Below are 25,589 nucleotides of genomic sequence, written 5' to 3'. Positions count from 1 at the left end.
GTCTCCAGCTAACAGTGCTTATGTAGAAGTGCCTGTAATACAACAGTGTTTGTAGTCACCCTCAAGAATAGTTAGGTTTAAGTAACCCGTGTTTTCAGCCTTTCTCACTTAAGTCAGCAGTGAAGTGTGACTGAGCTGCGTAAGATTTTTCTGGTTCAGACTATAACTTTCTTGCTTCTAGAAAGCTTTCACATCCTTCAGCAGCATGGCGAAGTCATGGAGTCCTAGTGTACTGAAGTGGAAGCTGTCTCAGTGAATTACACATGCCTGCTATGGCCATGCATGGGTCTGATATTTCTTCTGTCAACTTTTCTTGACCACATATTTCTAATAATACTTCATACAATTTTACAGAATACTCTGGCAGTGAAGAAAACACAGATATTTCGCAGGAGCTTTCTCCTGAAAAATCAGTTGTCACAAAATGTATTTCTTCAAATAAGTCATCTGCCCACCCAAGCACGCTGCTACACTGCTCTGATTCTGGACAGCACAGAGGAAAATCAAAAACAAACGGTAAGGTGACTCTCCCCTGTGGTTTGCTGGTTCTTTCATTACCAGTAAACGTGTGACCTGCACTAATATACATGAAAGCTGGTACGCCTGATGTAAATTTGGCTGTTCTTACACAGGACTCTGTGTTTTGTCTCCCCTGCCTGGAGAAGTTGAACCCAGTTCATTTGCCAGAGCTCAATGTTGCTGCTTTTTGCTTTGACTTTACCCTCACAGCAACTTTAAGACTGTTGGCCTTATTTCAGAACTCAAACTCATTTTGCACCTTTTTGTAGTACCTTATTAACTTGGTAATAACAATGTTCAGACTTCAGTAGTTAAATCTTTCGTATTTCCTAAGGTCTGCTCAAAATAATAACTCATTCAGGGTTACAAATAGATGCTATGCAAATTTTATACAGTATGTGTGCTGTGTTTGAGAGACCACTGGATGTGGTTATGTGTAGTTGTGTAGAAACAGTATGATACACGGTTATAATGACTTTCTGAGCTTCATGATTATAAGATGCTCTTGAGTAACTATTCATTAGTATCTTCATAGTACTTTATAAACAGAGCTTATAAAAAGGTGGCTGCTGTGTTCCAGCTTTCATAATTTTTAATATGTCGGTCCACCTTGCTATTTCTTGTCATAAGCCAGTACAATAAAAAAGGAAGACAAACATTTTGTTCTTTCTTCTTAAAGCTCACAAATGTCAAGGAAATCAGTAATGTATGACAGCTTGATGCTGTTGGTGATAATTTGATATTTTTTTTGGACACAACTGTTTTATTGTGGGGTATTAGGTAAAATGTAAAAATTAACTTCTGTTAATTCCATTATATGGGGAAAAGAGGAAACATTAAAAACTACCAGAGCCAGATGCTGATAATGTCTTAAAACATGTTCTGCAAGTCTGATCAGCCGCATTTTTAGAGCATATCGACCATACAACTTGCAGTTTAGTAACTTGGCCATCAGTTGCTCAGACTTCTTTTAATCAGTTCATAGACACAGAAAGAGGTAAAAGGTGTTGGAAACGGTTGTATTTCGTCCTTTTCACAATTGCTTCGCCGCTTTTTGCATCTGCAGAACTTGTACCGACAATAAAAGCAGTGCCTGTCCAAGTGAGATCTGGTGTAAATAACAGTAAAACTATTGTGTAGAGTGAAAGTGCAGAATGCTTAACCTGTGGCTTCCACAGTACTTTAGGAAAGGGTGTCATATCTCAGAGGTGGAATAAAACTTTTAAACATGAAAATTAACTAATGCATTGGGTTCCCAGCCCCTTAAACTTGAGAACAGATGTTTCTCCAAAATATCTAGTTTATACCACAGAGTGGTTCTTCTGTTTCTACAGTCTTGTTTTAGCGGCTAAGTGATCACAATAGTTCTACCCAATATAGGTGACAGACCACAGTCTAATTAAGAGTTAATACACTTTTTACCTTCCACTCTCCCCCAGCTCATCAGAGTATTTCCCAAATAATCAAAATCCTTATCTTCTCCCTCTGACCCTCCCATTCTATCACAAGGAAGGTGTCGATATTGCATTAATATTGAGGTAAGCATCTCAGTTTAGCTTGTTGTTCAATAAAGATTTTCTTGGCAGTTCTGTTTAGTCCACGGAGATGCATTAATGCTTTAAGTAGTGTGGGAGCATTCTTAAAGAATACCTCGGGCAGTGCACTGTCCCTGAATTGATAAACGTGTCCTCAACAGGAGTCTAAATGAAAATAACCATTTCTGAAGCAGTATTAAATTCTGTGTTGGACTCTGAATGTTTCTGTAATGGAGACATTACTTTGTGAGATCAAATGGTTCATAAGACAGAATCCTCTTACCTCTTTTTTGGGAGCTCTACGCTTTAAGTGCATGATGTAGTACACACTGCAGAAACTGGTATGAATCATATTTGAATTTATAAATCTGGTTTTGTTCACTATACTTGTCTAAAGAGAATTTGTGCCTTTGGTTTGAGGCACTGTATGTTGAGAGTACAATTTTAATGACAGAAGCTGTTAAGTTGGAATGTTTTCAATGAGCTATTAATGAGAATAAAACTTCATTATGTAGTAGCCTTCAATAAACTTACTGTCTACAATGCAGTAACATTGTGATGTTCCTTAAACTACATTGTGAACTTGTGCTTTTAGAAACGTATGTCCGCATACTTGGGATGAAATCTTGAATGTTATTTGACCTTTTTGTAATTACTGAGGATTTTATCTGACTACTTTTTGTACAGAGGATGATACTCTGAGTGAGTCATCTATGGATAGCTTGCTTTGGAGTGATGATGACTGCAGCCAGGATGTTGATGTAACCACGAACCCTGATGAAGAAGTTGAAGAAAGTGATTTTGAGATTGTTCGGTGTGTTTGTGAAGTAAAAGAAGAAAATGACTTCATGATTCAGGTATGAAGTGGAGGGTGAATGTACATTTCGGTGAATACAGTGGAAGGTGTCAGTGGAAAGGGCTATTGTAGAAATATGCACAGGTATGTTCTGTATATGAAATCAGCTATTGTCCTCTGAAGTCATAAAATTTTTTAAGATAACCTGTCAGACTGAGCAGCTGCTGTGATAGGTGGAAAACTGCTTTTTGATACAGTTTGTGAAAAATCTTCAGTTCATGGATTTATTTATTTTTTTAATCAAAGGAAAATGGGAGAAGAGGGACAATTCTACGTAAGCCATTAACGGCTGGCTTGTCGCTTGTGGATTTGCATTTTCCTAAAAGTTAGAACGCTTCCCAGGTTTAGAAAATACACATTCAAAATCAGTGGCTTTTTATCTAGCTTTTTTGCTTCCCTCTAATACTGAGCATGTTCAGAACATTGCCATATGGTGGCGATACCCTGCCACTTCTCTGTCCTGGCAAGAAGCTTGACTTAAACATACAATCTTCTAGATAGGATAAACAACAACAACAAAAATTATTACTTGAGTCTTCTGTTTTGAAGCAGAGCTGCATTCATCCATTTGAAGTTCCTTCTGTAGTTTGTAAATTCAGAGTTCCTAATCTGTGTAAGGCCATCCATCTGTTTTCCATATACTTTAAACCAACTTCATACTCTTTAAACCAACTTTACAGAAAACTGTTCCCGGTGAGAGCAATGCCTATTACCTGTCCCACTTAAAACTGTTGATAAAAGCCTCTTTGGAACTGCTCTGGCTGTTTACTTTTACTTTTGGGGATGTTTGTAAATTATCAGGAAACCATTCCCCACATATCTGCTCTGAGCCATTCCACCCGGTTCCTATTAATTTCAAATAATGAAGTCAAACGTGTCAAATAAAAACGTCTTCAGCATTGTTTGTTCTAGTTCATTGTGCCCCTGCTTCTTACGTGAGCTGCATGGTCCCCTTTGGTAATTCCCCATAGTCTTAGAAGAAGCATATGCAGGGATTTAGGTGTGTAATGCTCTTGAACCTAGATCACAAGCTTTTCACTGTTGCCCTTTGAAGAAATTAGTTTTTTCTTTTCTTAGGAAGCTCCCACCCTTCTTATCTAGATAGCTTTTTGCTTCTTGTGGGACCTCAGTTCAAAGTGACAGTAGTATAGCTTGGCAGCTGTGCTCATTGCAAATTTTATGGTATTTATTACATTCTTTTTAAGAAGGTTGTTTTATTTGCAAAAAGATATGGCATGACACTGACTTCAGAAATATTCTTCTGCCACATGAAGCTCACCCCCATCTGCAACTTTTGAATTCACTTTCCCAGGTATTCTGTTGCTAATTTTTGAGGTCTGAATCCCACTTTATGGGACCCCTTTCTCGGAAAGTTGCTGGCATGTTACTGTGAACTGCATTTCTTTTTTCCTCTTTGGAAATGGAGGAAAGACAGAAGCTGGTCCATACCTACCTCACAGCTGCTGATGATTTTTGGGTGGACTTTACTGCTTGAACAGAGGCAGAAACCTGTCAAGGAGAAGGGGTGTGCTGTTTAAATTGTAGTGTGAAGAATTCTTGGCTTCTGCAACAAGACAGTAGAAACATCTTTTTCACTCTGAACATCAACAGCCTAATTTTAAAAATTTTTAGCTAACGCAGATAAGCTTGATTTTTCTCCTCAACAGTCAAGTGTAACACCTAACTTCACTGGGTAGTTTTCTTTTGGCTTTCCATACTATTTTATGGAGATTTGCTCTGGAAGGTGTGACAGTTTTCCTCTTAGTGCTGAGTTCATTTTGATGGGCACCTTTCTATTAGTGTTGGATCCTGACAACACAGGGCAAAAGATACGTTGTCCATTAGCGGGAAGGGGTGAAGTGATGGGCAGTGGTCCAAAGTAGATAAACAGCATCTTAGTGTATAGGGGAGAAAAAGGAGCCTGACAGTTTGGAATAAAGGGGGCTGGCTGCTCTCAGGAGATGGCTCAATGAAAAACGCCAAGATACAGTCTAGAGTGTAGCTTTCTGGCAAATGTAGGCTCAACACTAGTCCATGATTGCAGAATGCGGAGAACTGTCGGCTAGCTCAGGACATAGACTATGGGTAGCTTTCACGTAAGGTTTTGTGGGCTGCTTTTGAGAACAGTTTTCTAGGCTGAACTAGTTTGGGTCTTTTTGAGTGTATTGTAAAGTTTCAAACACTTCAGCTGTGTTTATAAAATGATTGCCTGGGATAGCATGCTATTCTCTCTGGAAGACGATATGGTGAGTACTGGCATCCGTGACAGGTACTGAAGCAATAGGAGTTGGAGAGCAAGGAGAGCTGGTAACAAGATTTTGGGCAGATAGGTTAGGCAGATGGTTTGCTTAAGGTACCAAATGATGTGTTCCCTACACCTTTCTGTCAGCTTTTAGTTTTGGGGAAAATACTTTGAACAGTCTGGTCTTCTGTTGTTGTATAGAAATGCCTGAGTTAACTCTTTGCTTTGTATTAATGCACTGTACTTAAAGATACTGTTATACAACCATGGAATTATGATGAGGAGAACCTATTTTCAGCTTTTCAGAGGTGTAGTGCGGAGATTGACACTTCTCTTTGACTTGTGAGAATCCTATGCAATTGTCATAACTTTATAAGAAGGAAAGACTTCTTCCCTCTTTCCTACTCAGGCTTTAATTTTACACTTGGAAACTGGCATTTGGAAGTGTCTACCCTAAAGAACTTGGATTTAGACTTGCCCTCTCTTCTGGAAGATACGTCATTTCGCTCAGTGTATGGGATTTTAGAAGAATATTGTAATTCTTCGCACTTGTTGCCATTTGGGTGTTTATTCTGTCCCTGCTTATTACACTGAGGCCTGACTGAAATATGCTGACCCTTGGGGTACTTGCTTGAGCACGTGCCTATGTGCCAATCTGCCTTGACTTGGTATCAAAATTAGGAGCCAGGGCAGTTTCTCCATACATGTGACTGTAGGTTCACCCCTCCCAGGATACATGCATGGTGCCCTATTACAGGAGGGAGAATATTAAGTATTTTCTCTTTGAACTGCGGTCATTTCCATGAGTCTGCCCGATTTAGAAATAATGGGGGAAAAAATGTTAATTTTAAAAACAGTCAGCATGTTTATTTTTCCTAAAAGGTCAGGGACCGTTAAGGTTTAATGAAACGCTTACACAGTTAAACCAAGAGTTTGTTCCATTTAGGTCTTTAAACTAATAATAACCCCCCCAAAAAGTCAGCTTAGAGATCTTGCAAAAACACTTCCTTTATCTTGAACTTTCCTTAAATTGTTTCAAGCACTTTGTGCATAAAAAATGCCATTCATTACACCGGATACAGAAAATGGGTGTGCGTTTGAAGTAAGTACCAGCCTCAGTTAGTAGAAGTTAAAACTGGAAAAAAGTGTAAGAAATAATATATCACTGGTCAATGCTGTTTCATTTTAGTCTCTATAACTTTGCGTAGAGGTTACTAGATTTCATTTATGGAGCCTGTGTAATGGAGTAGCTTGACATTGCCGCGTGTTACTTCTGAAGGCATAGGACTGCCTTTGTAGGGTAAGGTCTGGGCCCAAAAAGGTCCAGAGAGGGTGTCATTATCCCTTCCTTTTGCTTTTTATACCTAAGTGTTGGTGAATTTGTGTGTGGTGTAGAGAATTCTGGGGCTGGATTTGGTGGCCTTGCAGGTGATGGTTGTAAATGGATTTTGGATATTTTTGTTTTGGTATATGAAAAATGGCTTTAAATACGTGCCCATTTGGGTTTGGTTGTTTGTTTTGCAATTGAATTATGATTTAAATATTATTGCACAACTCTTGTGTGTTTTTTCATCTTCAAAATCTCTTACTTGGCTTGCTTTGAATCTCCCTGCTACTGCCTGGGCAGGGAGGGGGTAGCTTCTGTGTGGCGTGTCCAGAGTGATAGCCCGTAGCCTGGCCAGCCAAGCTGTGAAGTAGAGCATGAAGATAAATAGGAGGACCTGTGCCCTGATGGGATGGATGTTTAAAAAGCAGTTGGTTAAAATAAATGAAGTTGAGATGCCTCTTCAGAGTTGTGGGAAAACCTGCCTGGCAGAATCATAGAGTAGCTCTGTGCCAGATGGCATGATTTATAGGATGCAAGTGTAACTAGGTCCAGGAGCTCCCTTCTTATTTTTAGCACACGGTCTATTTTTCTTAATCTGTTTTCTTCCTTTTAGGACACCTTTTTCTGGGTCCTACTAATCATCTTTGTGAAAGGAGGATGGTCTCTCAACCTCTTTTGAAAACATCTCCTTATTGCTTTAGGACCGTTCACCTATTTTGTAAGGCAAAATGTTGTTAGTCCAATCTTTCAGAAATCTGTTTCTCTCTAAGCTTCTACATTCTCTGTTCCGAGGGCTTCTATTTCCTCCATACCTAGACTACTAATTTAATACAATGACATATTCAAAAAGTGGTGTTCCCTTTCTGTCTCTCCTAGCTTGAGGAAAGACAGCAGGTAAGAGAAGCATTAATAAAAGCAGTATTAGTCATGTTCAACATAGATGAGATGTTTATCAAGTTGGCATCTTTGTAGGTCAGTGAAGAGCAGCATGTAAGATCGCCTGTGGTGGTTGTTTGTGTTAGTTTTGCCTCATTTTGAAAACCTGTGCCAATTTTGACAAGATCACTGCATTAAGCTTTTGGCTTGTGCTCCGAGAAATAAAGGTTATGATCTATTGTCTCACTGCTTGTGAAAATAGTAATTCTGAACTGATGGCACAGTTTCAAATCAAAATTGACTTAATATTCTTACGTGGGGTTTTGTCCTGTGTTTCAATGGTCTTTAGGCTACAGTGGAGTTCTGTCTGCTTGTTAAGGGGGATGACGTGACAACTGACTGAAATAGAGTATGTGGATATAGTTTTTCCTGCTCTAAAACTGTATGGCTTTAAGTACAGTGATTGCATTTTAAATAGCGTAACTGTGCTAAAAAAGTAGGGGCAAATTATATTCAGTCTTTGCCAAAATGATTGCTCACACTTGGAAAGATGTCAGAAGTTCTTAAAGCTAGTATAACTGCATCTGCACGTCAGTTTAATATTAGTAGAGCTACCTTTGAAATAGGGAAACTGTTAGAGATAGAAGTATCAGTAAAGCATAATATTGGCTAGTAGTACGTGACAAAATATCCCTTGGATTTTATAATTAAATGTGTTTTACTGTTTGAAGGGGAAACCTTTTAATTCAGAAAACTTAGGTATATTTTGTTAAGCAAAGCTTGATTGCATACTGTTTTCTGCCCTGATCACGTGTGCATCTTGTGAAAATTTTTTATTTCCAAAGAAAATGTTTTTGCACCTTTCAGGATATCTGCTTCCGCTTTGTAGTTGATGTCACTCTCCAGAAATCCATGTGGAAAATGTGTGGGTGGGTTCAAATTTTATTGTTGCCTGATTCTTTAATGTATTTGCTTGTAGCTGGAAGAGGAGGGTAGGTATTAATACACCTTTTTGTCTTAAAATATGTAGATGATCTGTCCCTTAATTGAGGTAATTGAGCTCCTGTAGGCTTCATTTCTGTTGATGTGCACTTCTTGACTTCAAACAGTGTGAAGAGTGTCTATGCTGGCAGCATGGAGTCTGTATGGGTTTACTGGAAGATAATGTACCTGAGAAATATACCTGCTATATTTGCCAAGATCCTCCAGGTACAGAAATTTAAGGTTACAGAGCCTTCTTATATATGTAGTAACTTTAAATGGGGGGTGTGTGTGTGTACATATATATACATATTTTGCAAAGATTTTTTTTTTCTCCCCTAGCTGTGTCTATCATTGGTAATTGAGTTCAGTTATAGATACAGAAAGTTCCATTTATGTGAACGTACAAGAGACAATATTGTGGAATACAGCTGGACGGGAATGGAGATGAATGTTTTAACTCTGGTGACCATCTGTCACACTTGCCAGTAATAAGGATTGTACGCTCTGGGTATGGAAAATGAATTAGAAAGCATTCAGGAAACCTAAGCAAAAACTCCCCATGGGCACGTCTTATGGGATGTGGCTGCAGCTTTCCTCCAAGACCAGGATTCTGCATTTTCTACAGTAAGCCAACAAGAGGCCTGCTGGTTCTCAACAGCCATGGTGCTGGTGCTTGTTAGGGAAAGGCACTAGCAATCCATGTATATAAATACAAATATAAATTATCTTGGGTAATGTAGTTGGAGCTGATTAAGCAAAATGTTCTCTACTCATAAGTATGTATTTTAAAATGTCTTAGTCCATCTTACACAGCAGGTAAAATAACACTTGTGTGGATCTTTTCTGACTTTCTACTCTATGAATCATAAAGCCTTGCTGAATGTGGAAATGGATGAGGTTCAGGCTTGAGTCCATGTTCATAAGTTATCAGAAAACAGGATCTCGGTTTGCCTTATCACAAGACCTTTCTGGTTTGTATGCAAATTTGGATTGTGACCTCTGCTTTTTTTTGTCTGTTTAAAACTACCAAGTCTTTGGTAGCATAACTCATTGATTGGTTATGCTTACATTCCATTGTCTAAGCAGTAAAGTAGTTTAACATTTATTTAACCTTTTTTTACAGTATCTTGCATCCAGGATTTAACACTATTTTCAAAATGTTTTGCTTCGATTTGTGTCAATTTGCGTTACAACTAAAGTGCATGTGCAGACTGAAATTGTGCCACTTAAACTATTTGTATTTAATAAGAAGCTTCATCAGAATGCTTTTTGGTAAAAACTGATTACAACTAACACTTCATTTGCTTCATCAGTTTAATCACTTCACTATTGCTTTGAAGATCCTGAAACTTTTTAAAATTTGGGCTTAATTTTTACCACTGTCTTGGAAAAGGAAAACACATCCAACTTTTTTACTACAAAAGTGGCTTCTCAATTTCAGTGAATCTTCTGTTGGCTTAAAGTGAGCTAAATAGGCTTTATGAATCTGCAAAGAAGTTGCATTTAACACTGGGCATGGCCATTCAGCAAACTCTAATTTAGGAGCTTTCCCCAGTTCAGTGCTGGGACTTGGAATAGCACCATTCATAATATTGGAAATAAAAGCAAGTTCAGTGTAATTATGACTAAAAACTGTACTGTCATTTTAGACAGTTTTTTTTAGTCAAGTGGGATTTTAAAGTTATTTGTTAATACTTATCCTTGCATAAACATTATCAAGATGCGTTTGATGTGACAGATTCATTCAAGCCATATAGAGAGCATACATTGTTGGGTATTGTCTTGTCTTCTCTTATGCCTATACACCTAGAGAGAGAGCACATTTTGTCCCCACAAACGCTGCTAAGTAAACAGTGCCATGGATGGGCTTCAGTTGGATAGCCTCAGTGTTGTTAAGATGACAATGGAGTTCTAAAATCCACAGTTTTATTCTTGTGGACTGAACTTCATTTTCTGTCACAGATGGTAGCTTCTCTTAAAAAAAAAAAAAATAAACAAAAATGCTTAGGTGTATGTCAGGAATGCCTCCAGAGTGGTTCTGGCCATACCTAGATCTCTTGCTCAATGCAGCATACTGCCTGAAAAGTTGAGCTGTTACAGCCTCGAAATTCTTCCCTGTGTTGGTTTCTGTGTGAGAGTTTTTGGAGGTCTTGCCTCAAAACACTGGATATTGCCCCAAACAGCCTAGTGGCTGAGTGTGCTTACAGGCACGCTTGGTTGCTTTGAATCCTTTACTGAGACAAAACGTTAGTATTGAATTTAAGTTTGAAAGTGTCTTTTATGGCCACGGGCATTCATACAGCGCATGATAGAGAAACTATTTTGCTGCCATTCTATAACTGTAATCCAGAGCATATAAATGCCTGTGACCAAGTTCTGGTCATTTCTCAGCATGGCTTCCAAAGAGTTGCTTTGCTTCACTTTGCCAAATTTAATAGCGTGGGCAGCAATGCTGTGTAATATGCATGTAGTGCAATCCCTTGGTCTTAAATCTGCTGCCTAGTAACATTTTTAAAGCTTCTCCTTACCTGCTGAGACATCTAGTTAATATTAACCTGCTTATGCTGGAGACTTTTTTTGTGAATATCATTCTGAGTCTGTGCTCCAGTATTGTCTCTGGTTTGTAGGTTTGCTGACTGGGCTGTATATGGGCCAGTGAATGATGTGGGATTTCTCAGGGTGCTGAGCTGTCTTCTGAGAACATCTGTTGTAACAATACATTTTACAGGGTGTGTGGGGTCTTTTGTTGGGTTTTTGGCTTGAATTTTTTTGGTGTGTTTTTGTAATTTATCAAGCATCTCAAGTTCCACTCTTTGCTGATAATATAATTTTGTTTGGCCTCTTAAATTACTTTTACTGATGCATTTATCACATTTAACATAACTTAATTTCAGCTGTTGTTGATATGCCAACCTGTTACGCTTGAATTAGTATGATTAATAGCTTGACTTAGACAAGTTCTCCATCAGAACCTCATCATTGATTCCTTTAAAATTTACTTTTGAATGACTGTACTGCTACGTGTATGATGCTTAAAAACAAGACCACCGGAAGAAGGAAGTTCACTGCCTTTTGCTGCATTTTCCTGCCTGCAGAGAGCTCTATTCAAACTGTACCTTTAGTTTTAACCATGGTTACTAGACATTACTACTGTCTAGTAACTACCCTGCTAAAAATACACTTTTCTCTGTGCATCAGCTGCACACCACCTGCTGTGGATGGCCTTTGACGGAATTTGGGGTCTGAATGCTTTTCAGTTGGGCAGAGGTTTTTGAGGTTATCATCTCACTTCCCACTTCACAAGTTCTTCATGTCTTCAGGGTTTTATCTGCTGTTTTGGATCTTTATTGATACTGTTGATTAAAAAAATAAGCTGTTACAAGACTTTGAGATAATCAGAATTACTACCAGTAATGTTAACATGCCATAGTTAATGCTTCATTTTAACACACTCATTACTGTTGCTTTAGGTCAGAGGTCCAGCTTAAAGTACTGGTATGAGAAGGAGTGGTTAAGTAATGGTCACATGCATGGCTTAGCATTTTTGGAAGAAAATTATTCCCACCAGAATGCCAAGAAGATAGTAGCCACTCACCAACTTCTTGGCGATGTACAGAGAGTGATAGAAGTACTGCATGGACTGCAGCTGAAGATGAGCATATTACAGTAAGCAGTATTTAAGTATCAGTCGGCATGTTCTCAATGTGAATTAGATTTCAAATAGTAGAAAAATAACCAGAAATTCAGACTCACTTTTGTGCTTCTTTGTGGATACATAACAACGTAGTTTGAATTGCTGACGTGATCTTGGAAGAGGACTGGCTGTTCAAAAACTATTTAAGTGTGTTAAGGAGTGTAAATTGGCTATGTGCATAGAAGGGTTGGGAGAGTATGAAGGAAAGAGGGAGAAAACTAATAGCAGCAGCTTCACCTAAGGCACCAAATTAGATTTAAGTAGCAAGAAGGAGATAGGCATATAACCTATGGCAGCATTCTTAAAACACTTGCCCTCTCTATTCCAGTAATTCTAAGTCACAGCTTTTCCAGCAGAAGTCAAATCTTTTTGTTCGGCATAATGTGTTGCTCTGTTGTAGTAGGAAAGCAGTTGCACCTTCAGCAACCTGTAGCAATTAATTTCTATGCAAAGATTCCTACAGATACATATGGAAAACTAACATATTCTGTAATCACTGTAGAAATCAAGTTTTCTGCATCCGTTACTGTTTAAAGTCATCCTTGGGTTCTGATGACTGAAAAAGTCTTTTTCTAACTCAAATCCAGCAGTTCTAAATTTATTGAATTCCATACGTATAATATATTAGTTGATAAATTGCACAGCAGCAGCTATTTGGAAAGCAAAGCTTCTAGTGTATTTGGGGTTCTTTAGAACCTTCTCCCTTAAATTTAATCTGTGGTGATGCAGTAGGGCTACTGGCAGTACATGAAATGCTTAAACAATGGAAGAATGCTTATAGCAAAAGAGTAGCCATTTTAACATAAGGGTTTGCTTTCCCATTATAGTATCCTTTAGTCAGATCTGTAAGTAATCCCTTTCCTCTTTGGAGAGGATGCAACATAAATATTGTAAGGCTACCCCTTAGGCCTTTTTTAAATAGCAAGACTTTAGATTGAGATGTTCCGATTGTGAGCAAATTGAGATTTGCATAGCACTAAGGCATGGAGTGCTGGACAAGCATGTGATGCTTGTTACAGACCTTGTTCCTTTTCTGTCCCATCGTGAAGTTGGTGTGATGACCTGCTTTTATTAAAGATGAGGTGCAGTCCTGTTAGGACCATCTGTTAAAAGCTATAGCCCCTATTATATTTATGGTTACATAAATCAGAAAGGACTTTAAAAATTGTTGAATTAGGAGAATGATTATATTGTTGATGCTGATCTACCATTTAGGGAAGAGGAGATGATTTCACAGCTGCCTGAAATTATTAGATGTTGCCCAGTACTTCAAGGAGGTGGCAAAGGGTCAGAGGTGACCGTGACAGCTTCGGTACAGTGGGAGCCAGGCTTCAGAAGGCAAAAAGTTGCTCAAGTATTAAGTGTTTGAATTTTCATCATTACGTAGCTGCTGCCTCATCTTTGAATTTTCTGTCTGCTGTAAAGTTATCCCTTGTTCTTTGCTGAGCGAAACAGTGCCTTTAAGCATTAGAGTATCAGTGTAGCTGGAATGGAAAGCTTTGGTAAACGAACACTCATGCCTTCAGGACTGCTTACCTAGGATATCACAGGCATGCAGTCCCTGGAGGTAGAGGTGCTGCTATAAACTGGTCTGAGCAAGTCCTTGGCAGTTGTACTAACTGTAGTTTCCTCTAATAGACACTAAAGAAACCCTAGCTACTGTAGAATGGATTAGAAAGCAGTTGCTTTGGAAGTAAAATGGTCCTGTTTTCTTAAGTGGTTTGCCTAACAGCTGGAAAAGCTGGACCAGCTTAATGGAGTAATTCCATCTGCCTTTGTTTGCAAGGAAGCACAGAGTGGGGTTTTGGGGCAGACCCCCTCCTTTCTGTGCAGCTGAATGCAGGTGCTTTAGGGTCGGGATTTGCCTCTGCTGCATTCTTGCAGCCTGTAGCAGATAAGCTGCCTACCCTTTGCGGATAAGCATACTGATTCTGCTTTGCTCTCCTTTTTACTGCTGTTTTAATGCCTGACAGACATGTGGGAGAACAGTATCAGTTACAATGCTCACTTGAAATTTTTTGTTTGTTTCTTATATCCATGTAAGAATCTGATACCTACAGTTGTCCCTGCTGCTGGAATAAATAACATACTAGTCAATTTGAAAACAATTAAAATACGAATTTTTATAAGAAGCAGGTGGGGGGGCTATGGCATGTTGGTGTACCAGGCAGTAGAGTTTGCTTGCCATCTTGGGATTTAAAGGAAAGTTAAAGTTTTTAAGGAAATAATAAAGAAGTTCTACACCACCATGGCCCCAAGTCCCCAGCTGTTGTTGTTATTAGAGGGTTATAAAAGATGAATGGATTTAATGTTAAAGTTTATTTGGGGGGACGACAAGCTAAAGTTTGATATTGAGTGGTTTGAGGGGGTCTTTTTGTTTTACTGTTGTTTAAAATTGTTAAAATCTTAGCTTAGCTTAAGTGTACTTGACTTACCTGTTTAAAACACTACTAAAAGCATCCCAGTGAAAATGAGTTTCTCGTTAATAAATTGCAAATATTGAAGCAAAATGCTCCTTCAAGGGGAGCACTGGTGAAAAGTTGTATGAATCTATTAGGAACCTATTCCATTTTTTCTTAATGCCATCACTTGGCTTATATACCATGTTGCAGAAATGAAAATAATGAACATTGTAGGAAGATACACAGTTGAAGTCAATTGCATTATATTATTTCAGAATGGGTATATTTTTTTACTGATCACAATGACTAAAACATGCAGTAGTTCAAATATTCTTACATAATTTCTTTACGTAATAGGATAGTTTGCTCAGCCACTTTGAAGCTTAAATTTGGTGGGTGTTTTACTTTTTTTATGTTTGAACAGAAATAGAGAACATCCTGACCTAAAGCTGTGGTGCCAACCATGGAAGCACATTACAGTGGATGAAAAAATTCATACAAAACACATCATTCACATTGAGGAAAACTGTTGCAAAGAGGAGACGGCAAGTTACAGAACTTGGAATGGGACAGTTGAGAAACCCTCAGCCATTCCTTCTGTGGAGGAATCTTACATCACGAGTGAACACTGTTACCAAAAGCCTCGGGCCTACTACCCTGCGATAGAGCAGAGATTGGTTGTGGAAACAAGAGGTTCAGCCATGGATGATGGAGTAAATAGAATACGGGAAAACGGGGATGATGCCCTGTCAGAGAGGTTTGGCTGGAATCTGGACCGAGAAATATGCAAGATGGAAAATGAATCCAAACACAATTACTCTAAGGTATTTGTATGAAAATAACCCTGTCAGCATAGGGCGTGTGTTTGTCTGGCGAAGTGCAAAACTCAATGCTTTTTAATAGTATTTAGTTTGTTTATTTGCGTTTAGTTTTTTCCTGTACTGTTTAAGTTTCCAATAAGAGTTAAAATGATAGACACAATCAACTCCTCCATTTCAAATAATACTAATAAAATTTAAAAAAAATAAATGTAGGTTGAAGAGGAGTTCTGGACTTCAGGTTGTCTGCAGTCTGTGGGACATGCATTATGGTCCACTGGCAGTTTTTTGCTTCTTGCTTTTATGTGTGTTGAATGTAAAAATAAATCCTAGTAATGGGGTAGAGAGAGAACGTGGCAAGCATGTATGAAAATACCAAATACACTGGTGTTCCAGCTTGTAGTTATTTCTGTCCTGTTCCCATGTTTATTTTAACAGTTACATTAACTGAATTGATTCCAGGTTCTCCAGGCAGCATTTCATGGGTGGAGGGGAGAAGTAGCCTGAACTGACTTTTAAAAATGGTCACCATTAAATAGTCCTGTAGCTTCTTCCTACTGGAGCACTCTAGCTTTATCTTTTCAGCTGTTGGTTCTCGTTTTCAACTCCATCGGGTGTATTGGAGGCCTCCCTTTCTACAGCCCAATTAAACATTTTGCTTTGATTAGTGCCAACTCATACGAAATATTGCTTGACAAATGTTAGAAAGCTTCTGGGAAATACTGACCTCCCTTTTTTAGATTAAAAGGTTGTTTAGCTTTTATTTCATACATATGTAAACCATAATTTATGTTCTTTTTAACTTCTCTATCAAATCAATTGAGATTGCTTTATGTTTCCCAGAAAGGCATGTATTTCCATTCTTCAGTCTTTTAGGAACTTTTTTTGGAAATCCTATTGGATTTCAGCAGAATGATGAAAAAAGTAGAATAAACACTGCTGACAGTGCAGTCAAGTTTTATAAGTGGTGGTAATTTTTCTTCTAGATGCTCTGATTAAAGTTTTAGTAGAATTGAGATCAAATTCCTTCAGGAAAGATGTCTTCTCACTGCAAAATAATTTGCCCTTTAATTGATTACTATCATGTTAAAAATGGCTTTAATATTCCCTAGGATGCACAGGTGAAGTGCAGTATCGCCCAGCTGGAAGCTGACAGGGAACTAGCTATGCGTATAGACCTTACCTTTTGAAAATCAGGTTCTTGACAAAGAACAGGTCCTAGCATAATACCTGTGAAAGCATGTCTGTATTTCGATCCTCTTGCCCAAACTGCCTTAATATTTGTGTATGATTTCTTCTCTGTGTGTATCCTCTACTAGCCTAAGACTAGTTGAGCAATTAGCTTGGGTTACCATAAGAGCCCAGACAGTCTGGCTTACCAATTCGATTTCACTGTAATAAATATTAATGTATGTATTTCTGCTAGGTAAGAGAGTCGGTCTCGAAGAAAGTCTTTCCAGAGGAAGCTATTGAAATGAAATTGCTGGAAAAAGACAAAGAAGGAGTTGTGAACTCGCAGCTGCAGTGGCAGCTTAATCTTTTAGCTCACGTGGAATCACTGCAAGATGAAGTCATACACAGAATGGATTTCATTGAGAAGGAGCTAGATGGTAGGTAACATTTTCCTATTTCAAAAGTTAACTGTATTTAACTGAACTGCCTGTTCAAAACATGTTAACTTGGATTTTGCTTCTGCATACCTACAGAGATGAGTGTTGCTTTGTCAGATTTATTGCATTTACTAATAGAAAATAGACATGCTGCTGGTGTTGGGGTGCGGATTTTAAAACAAAGATCAAAGTAAAGCTGAGCAGAATTTTATAGAAAAAGTACTAGTTAGATCACCTCTAAATACTTGCATAAGAGGATGTAGCGGAACATCTTCCATGTCTTTTTGTTTTCAGGTTTCTGTCATTTCCACAGCACTTCTGTGTATCTGAACTTCCCTCTTTTTCAGGGCCTTGCTGGCTGTTCCAGCCTATTCTAGATGGCTTCTTTGGTGCACAAGGCTCTAATCTTTTCCTGTCTCATCCAAGTTCTTTACTTAAATGTCTCTTGAAATTTGTTTTCCAGTAATGAAAAACTTGGAAACCCTTAATGTGTTACATTAGAACAGGGAAAGAGGGTCTTTGCTCAGGAGCTTGCAGGGCTTATTGACAGAGCTTTAAACTAGAGGTGAAGGGGGAGGGGAAACATACCAGGCTTGCCTGTGACAAGCTGTGGGGCAATACCCAATGGTTAGAGGGATGGGCTGCTAGTATGAGCCCTCACCTCATTGCCCAGAGGTGTGCTGAGGACACTGCAGCACAGTCGAAGTCTTGCAGAGATGAGCTGGGAGCTCCTGAGGTAGTAGGAGCCAACAAGGACACTCCTGTGAAATGCCTCAAGGGAATCAAGGCGTGTTCCTCTAAGGAAGAGACATGGCCCACAGCCCAGATTAAATGCTTCTAGACTAATGCATGCAGCATGGGAAATAAACAGGAGGAGTTGGAAACCACCATGCTGCTAGAAAGCTATGACCTGGTTGCCATTACTGAAACTCGGTGGGACAAATGCCATGACTGGAACGTGGCTATCGCTGGCTACAGGCTGTTTGGAAGGGACAGGCAAGGAAGGAGGGGCAGAAGCGTTGCCATCTGCATCAAGAAATCAATACAGTGTGAAGAGCTGTCCCTGAAGAATAACCATGAGCAGGTCGAAAGCTTATGGGTAAGAACCAGAGACAGAGGCAACAAAGGGAACCTTGTGGTTGGTGTCTACTACAGGCCACCTGATCAAGGGGAGCCTACTGACGAAGCCTTCTTCCTCCAACTCCAGGAGGCTTTGTCCTCGCAAGCTGTCGTCCTACTGGGGGACTTCAACCACCTCAACATCTGCTGGAAAAGTAGCACGGCGAGCTGTAGGCAATCGAGGAGATTCCTAGAATGCATAGATGAGAACTTCTTGAGCCAGGTAATAGACAGCCCTGCCTGAGGGGGATGCAACACTAGACGTAATGGTTGCCACTGCAAGTGAGCTCATTGGTGACATCAAGATTGGAGGCAGCCTGAGCTGCAGTGATCATGCATTGGTGGAGTTCACACTCCTGAGGGATATCAGAAAAGCGAGGAGTATAGGCAGGACCCTAAATTTTAGGAAAGGAGAATTCCAGCTCTTCAAGGAGTTACTCAGCTGGACCCTCCTGGGAAATGGTCCTGAGGGACAAGGGAACAGAAGAGAGCTGGCAGATCTTTATGGGCACGTTCCATACAGCGCAAGAGCTCTCGGTTCCCAGGTGTAAGAAGTCAGGCAAAGAAGGGAAGAGACCAGCATGGCTGAGTCAAAACCTGCTGGTGAAACTAAACAGCAAGATGGAACTGCACAGGCAGTGGAAGCAGGGACAGGTATCCTGGGACAAGTATAGGGATGCTGCCCGGTTGTGTAGGGATGGGCTCAGGAGGGCTGAATTTGGCAAGGAATGCAAAGAATAACAAGAAAGGCTTCTACAGGTACGTCAGCCAGAAAAGGAAAGTCAAAGAAAGTGTACCCCCCAATGAGCAAGAATGGTGGCCGAGTATCAACAGACGAGGAGAAGGCTGAGGTACCCAACAATTTTTTTGCCTCGGTCTTCACTGGTAACCTCACCCCTCCCAAGCTGAGGGACCGCAGGATGGAGACCGGGGGATAAAGCCCCACCCCGTGTAAGGGAAGATCAGGTTCGTGACCACCGGGGGAACCTGGATATACACAGGTCTATGGGACCGGATGAGACAGATCCCAGAGTCCTGAGGGATCGGCTGATGCAGTTGACAAGCCACTCTCCACAATATTTGAAAAGTCATGGCAGTCAGGTGAAGTCCCTGGAGACTGGAAGAAGGGATACATTGTGCCCATCTTTAAAAAGGGTAGAAGGAGGGGTCTAGAGGGGGGCCACAAAAATGACCCGAGGGCTGGAGCACCTCTCCGACGAGGCCAGGCTGAGAGAGTTGGGGTTGTTCAGCCTGGAGAAGAGAAGGCTGTGGGGAGACCTTACTGCGGCCTTCCATACTTAAAGGGGGACTATAGGAAGGATGGGGGCAACCTCTTTAGCAAGGCCTGTTGTGACAGAACAAGGAGTAATGGTTTTAACCTAAAGGAGGGTAGATTTAGACTGGATATAAGGAAAAAGTTTTTACAATGAGGGTGGTGTAACACTGGCGCAAGTTGCCCAGAGAGGTGGTCGATGCCCCATCCCTGGAAACATTCAAGGTCAGGTTGGCCGGGGCTCTGAGCAACCTGGTCTAGTTGAAGATGTCCCTGCTCACTGCAGGGAGGTTGGTCTAGATGATCTCTAAAGGTCCCTCCAACCTAAACCATTCTATGATTAAAAAATCCAGGGTAGTTCTTTTTTGTAACATCTTTAAGTTGGTTGTATAGTGGTTACAGCAGCAGGTTTTTCTGGAAGGCTATTGGGATTCTAACCTTTCCCAAATTAAGAGTCCTTTCTTTGTAGTTCAGTAAAGTACTGGAAAGTTGAACAACTGCAGGAATATTTCAGGTAATGAAGCTCAGTTGAAGCCTGTAATCATAATGCCTGTTTCATAAATTAAGTCAGGCTCTTTGAATCTGCTGCTAAGCTGGTGGGGTGCTCAGACCATTGCTACTCCGATCAGAGATTTTCTTATTTCAAGGCTGGATGTGTCAATAGTTGGGTAATGCCCACTAGTTCTAGAGCAGATACTGCCCTTAGGTTAAACTAGCCTGTAATATGGTTAGTGCCAGCAGCCACCGCTGCTTCTCTTGGCAGATGTATTCTGTCTTCAATGTTTCAGTCTCCCTCCGTGATACTATCTGGTCCTCTGAGCTCATCACAGTTCAGTGTGACCACTTGTCTCGTGGTTGTATTACATTGTCTCCTGAGTTGCCTTTGGTCAGTGGTAAGTCTGGTTCTTGTTTCCTGCTAGGAAGCTTTCGAGCAGGACTGAATTTTGTTTGTGGCATAGTCTGCGCTTTTGGATTTCATCCCTGTTTTCTGTTAGCCAGTTCTTTCTGTTTTGCCCAATTGTATTCTGTATTGACGATAAACTTCTTTCATTAGCATAGTCCTGTCCTTCTAGCATCTTCAGTGAAAATACTGTGTAGTTGCTTGTAATGAAATGTCCTTGCTCTGGAATTGATACAGATCAGAGACAGTTTAGCACCAGATATCACAATATCCACTCCTGAGTTTTCCTTCCCTGCTTTTTCCTAGGAACGTCTGCTTTTTTTGCAGATTGGTGTGAGGAGCCTGGTTTTCTGATTTCTCAAATGCCACGTGTTAAAAATATTGCCCACCACTCTCTCAAGATTCACAAAAGATTTAAAGAATTCCAGTTTTGTGACTTAGGGTGGTCTATTTGCTGAGAGCTGGAGTAGTGACAGCTTTTTTTGTTTTCTTTGCAGTTTTGGAGAGTTGGCTGGATTATACAGGAGAGCTGGAACCACCAGAACCACTGGCTCGACTCCCACAACTCAAACATTGTATAAAGCAGCTTATAACGGACCTAGGCAAAGTGCAACAGATTGCACTTTGCTGCTCAACGTGAGACTAGAAAACATTGGAGACTGTTACTGAGTGCGAAGTTGGAGCATCTGATGTGAACAGCTCTGTATATTTAAATGTAGTTAGCATGCTGGTTGCATGTGATGCAGATTGACTTCAGGGATTTGTGAAGAAGTGCTGTTCAAAGAACAGCAAAAAGGTTATTTTATTTCATCATCATTTCAGGTTTATTGGGCAATTAAAACAACATGGAAGAGGTCATACTGTTGTCTTCAGAGATTGGGTGGTGGTTGATAAATTGTACCTAAATTTTCACTCCTTACAAGTTGCTTATTGAAATGGCAGACTTTTCCAGAATTAGACTGACTAAAAATTGTGCCACTGAAGAACAGAGTTCTAAGAGCCAAAAATGTTTAGTTGACAGAGGTTGTAAATAACTTTGCATAGTTTAAGTGACTTGTGTCATGGTTTATTCCTTCTGGTTTATGCATAATAGCACACAGTATTTAATAATTAGGAAATGTTATAACAGTTTTCAGACTTAGTGAGTATGAATGTCCAGCTCTTAACTATCAACTGTTACGTGGAGGTTTGCAAGTAACAGTGGCCTAAACCCCACTTCTGTTGGGTTTAAATAATGTAGCAGAAGGTCATGGGTGGATTGCACTTATTTTCAGAATAAATGATTGTTTTCCATATTTATCCTGTCACTATCACACGACTTGGTACTGGGGAAATGCGTGGACATTGTGTCTATGTGCATTCTTGAGCTCTTAAATACGGCCATGCTGTGCCTCCTGACGCTGTGCTGGTGGGATGCCCTTGTTGCAGCAGTGTTGAAATACCGCCATGAGAAGACTGGAGATGCACTTGGAGTTCCAGACTTCAACAAGGTCTGTAATGGACGTTACATAGTTTTCTACCCATTTGTTAATAATTTCCATTCCAGTTATATTTTGAAATGTACACTTTTTCAGTACTCTGAACGTGTTCATTGTAAAGACTTACTCTATGAATGTGTGGTTTTGGGAATCAGTTTATTTTATATTTCTGTAAATAAAGCCTCAAGATCTATGCATGAGGTGCTGTCCTCGCAGACAGTGAGTGGGTTATTATCTTAAATGGTATATGTTCACAAAGTCCCTTTTTTTATACCATAAGTTTTAATTTTCTGGTTCGTATTACTTGGTGAGAGCGAAGTGGAAATGCTGCTTATGTTCAAGGCGCGTGATACAGTACCTTTGAAACGTTGGTGTATTATAAGCGTTAGAGACGTCAGAAATCTTTCAGCTGCGGATCATCTCTCTGTACATAATGGCTGGAACTTCAGTTTTCCTTCCCATCCGTTGCTGAGTTAAGTTCACTGTGGAAAATGGTAAGCTGTTTTTGCAGCGAGAGGGTGTCCTTAAAAAGCTGGATTTGTTACCTTGATTTTGTTAAGGTAAATTTAAGGTGTGATGGTACCACCAAAGGGTAAAATTTAAGCACAATTGTAATTGAAAGGCCCATAACTGTACAAATTACTGATTTTGGATGTGAATCTGCAATGGTTATATTATTCTTTGCAGTATACAAACTTGAAATATCCAGTATTATTGTAGGAGTTAACGGTATTTTATTTCCTTCAGAAAACAAAATAATTAGGCTACTGTAGGTAGTAACTAAGGCTTCTGTGCCAAGACTAATTTCAGGGAATGATTGTCTCGGTTTTGTAGTACTAGTTGGTATATAGTGGACACAACATAAGTACAGCAGAAAAATAAACCTATTTTTCTGTAACACAATGGGATTAAAGCTTACATGATATTTAAGAATCACTTCGCTCTCTGAAGATGAGACCAATGCTTATAACTCGTCTCATTCCTGATAACAACACCTGAATTCATGCAAACTGTGTAGCTCTCAAACAGGCAGCAGTAACCAGAGAACTAGAACAGCATCAGAAGGAGCACAGCTGTAAAGGTGTTTGGGTTTTTCCAGGTGAGATCGACCAGAAGGGTGTTCCCTGGTTGAAGTCCGTAAGGCAGGCACTCGGACCGGGCATCTCGAGAAGCACGTAGCTGTGCTGGTAACGTAGCTGTGCTTGCGGTTTGAGGGTGTGAAAGCAGTTAAATTCCTGAGCAGACTTTTCACTCCAGAGTGGAACTTCTCCTTCCCAAGCAGTTGCTTTTTGTGCGTTAGTTGTGCGTTTTTACTTTGCCAGTTTATTTTTGCTCAGGGCAGTACTTAAGATTTGGAAGAAAAGGCGGTTCTGATGGGTGAGTGGAATGGCAAATACTGGAGACTTGTTTTCCTTTAGTAGAGCTAGGGAAGCCCTTGCAGAGAAAGACTGAAAATATTTATTTAAAGTAGAGTAGCTTTTCTCATGTTCAGGAAAGATTCTTTATCGTGCTCTGTCCGGATTCATTTTTATCCCTGTTTTTGCAAGTTTCCACATCGTTATTTCTTAGTCTGGACCAACTGCTTGGTCTGGCAGGTCACTTTTTTTATTACTTCTTTAAATCACTGGTAAGTGAATGCAACGTGGAGCCTTGATGAAATGAGCAAACATTGCACTGTGGATACATAAGTATATTTGTCTTTGTTTATGCACTATTAGAACCGAGGGCGCTGTATATAGAATTTTGCTTTGGAGCAATATTTGCAAAACTTGAAAACTTCTGTAACTTGGTGTTTGGAATAAATAAATAGGTTTTTGTTGATTAAGTCTTAGTGAAGTCTTTGTTTCAATTAATAATTCTTTAATAAAGTAATGTTGGGCTTTTTTTTTCTTCACTTGGTATTGAAATGTAGGTGCTGTAGTTTGACAGCAATATAGCTCTTAACTGTTCCTAAAGTATGGAAATGATTGGTTTCCAGATCTGTCTCATATTAAATACTCTCAATAGGTAAACTGTTATATATTAGTTTATGTCGGATATTATTTTAGCAAGGAGCTTGTACATTTTATTCCCAAATCCTAATATATGAAATATATCAGGACCTAGTACATGTAATCTGACCCTAATTTTTGTTGCGTTTTTGGTGAATAGCCTGTCAGGGCTGCTGCTGAGCACTTGGCAGCGTCGGAGAGAGGAGCAGCTGGTTCATCCTGCTGATGATTCATTTCACAAAGGCTGGGGTGTTGCGGGTAGGAAGCCGCCCTGAGCAGAAGAGCGCAGCACTGTAACATCTGGAAGTGTGTGTATGAGACTTCCACGCTGGGAGACAAGCGTGAAGCCAGGATGGTCGTTCAAGAGTGCAGAGACCTGGAAGCGTAGCTTCCCTGAACGGTTCCCGAGACTGGGTGAATTCAGACAAGTGCTGTCCACTGTGCAGTGCAAACTGCATCGAGAAAAATATGTAATTTCTATAGGATTTTCAGGTGGAAATGTCTTCTGCCCATGTAGCAGTGGCAGTTGAGTTTCAGGTAGGTTTGGGAGGGCTGTGGTGGAAGGGAAGAGCAGGTGGGTGCTCTGCCTGTGATGTTCTTCTGACAGCTGCTGTCGTACTTCGGGCAGCAGCAGCAGCAAGCTTTGTGTAGAAGCTGCATGGTTACTGTGTGAGGGAGTGCTGCTTTAGCATGAGTACAAAAGAAGGAGCTTTTGATGTATTTGAACAATCCATACAGGGAAAATGCATAGGCACAGGAAGGGGAGAAGCTAGGAGTTGCTGGAAAGTACCTGACACCGGGTGTGCCTGAAGGCAGGGGCAGCCAGCGATGTGCCTTCAGCTGCATTTCTGGTTCCCCCAGTAGGAGGAAGACAAGTCTATTCCCTTTCCTAACAAATTGGCATCCCTAATCTTGTTCTCAAAGCAAGAGTCCTGTAAAAAATCCTGGATTTTAAGGCTAGAGGGTGCATCATTGTGCTAGAGCCTGGCTTGCGAAGCCTGGAGAAACCTGCCACTGATGGCAGATCCAGGCATGTGTTTCCTGGTTTGATCAAATTGTGTAGGTTTTGCTGATAACTTAGATGTCAAAGTCAGGTTTTGAAGATGTGATCTGCATTTGAAATAACTTGCTGAAACGTGTGCTGTGGATAGCCGTGTTTCTAGGAATGTGAGCCCTCTGATGTGAGCTAGTTTATGCTCCCTATTTTACTTGCTTGGTCTTAAGATACTTGTAGGGGCAGACTCCCACATCAGGAGGCAGTTGCTAAGTCATCTGTCAGCTTTCATATGGGTAGAGTCACCTTGAAGTTCTTCAGCCTAAGAAGTCTGACACAACCATTTTAATATTCTTACTGTTACTTGACCAAAATATTATGTCTTCTAATTACATGACCTACTGTTCATCATCGTCCAAGACCGTGGATCTCGTTCTTGCTCAGTTCGATGCCAGAGTACCGTCCCTGCCGCTTGCAGCACTGGCATTTCATCAGGTGGTGAAAGCGTGCGTGACTGATACTTGGTCTGGTTTTTCCAACGGCCTTGTTGAGCACCTCAAGCTGCTACACTTTGGAAGAGTATTTTATATCTTTGTACTAATCCTTCAGTATTTGCATAGCAACTCCCTTGTGAAGGGAAAAAACTATGTACAGCTCATGTCTGGTTAATACCAGCCGCAGCTAACCAAAACAAGTCCATTTCAAATGGGCAAGTAGTTAAAAGCAGAAAAGGAAGAAAGCACATTTTTTTCCTATTAGAACACACATGCAGACAGCTGAACTGAGACCAAAACAACAAAACATCTGGAACTCATCATATTCTGCCTGCAGGATGTTTCTGCTGGTTGGTGCTTGTGCGCTATCGAGGTGTTTGGTCGGAAAAGGCTGAATGTTGCCACAGTATTGTTCGTTAACGCGCTGCACCCAGTTTTTAAGGGCAGCGTGGGCCCCCTTTCCCGTTGTTGAGGGA

The 25,589-nt window shown here is 40.2% G+C and overlaps 1 protein-coding gene across 2 annotated transcripts in view; it reads left to right on the top strand.

Annotated features, from left to right (window-relative positions):
- Positions 1-23,459, top strand: part of PHF20 (PHD finger protein 20) — a 77,430-nt gene extending 53,971 nt beyond the window's left edge. For both annotated transcript variants that reach the window (XM_064465101.1, XM_064465100.1), the window contains 7 exons: positions 355-516; positions 2,742-2,911; positions 8,465-8,564; positions 11,810-12,005; positions 14,860-15,259; positions 16,680-16,863; positions 20,654-23,459. In XM_064465101.1, the coding sequence (XP_064321171.1) occupies positions 355-516; positions 2,742-2,911; positions 8,465-8,564; positions 11,810-12,005; positions 14,860-15,259; positions 16,680-16,863; positions 20,654-20,796 (1,355 nt within the window). In that variant the 3' untranslated portion in view covers positions 20,797-23,459. The remainder of the gene's footprint in view (positions 1-354; positions 517-2,741; positions 2,912-8,464; positions 8,565-11,809; positions 12,006-14,859; positions 15,260-16,679; positions 16,864-20,653) is intronic.
- Positions 23,460-25,589: the final 2,130 nt, after the last annotated feature.

Source organism: Phalacrocorax carbo, chromosome 14, assembly GCF_963921805.1.
Source record: "Phalacrocorax carbo chromosome 14, bPhaCar2.1, whole genome shotgun sequence".
Taxonomy (NCBI): Eukaryota; Metazoa; Chordata; class Aves; order Suliformes; family Phalacrocoracidae; genus Phalacrocorax; species Phalacrocorax carbo.
This window is presented reverse-complemented; position numbering and strand designations above follow the sequence as displayed.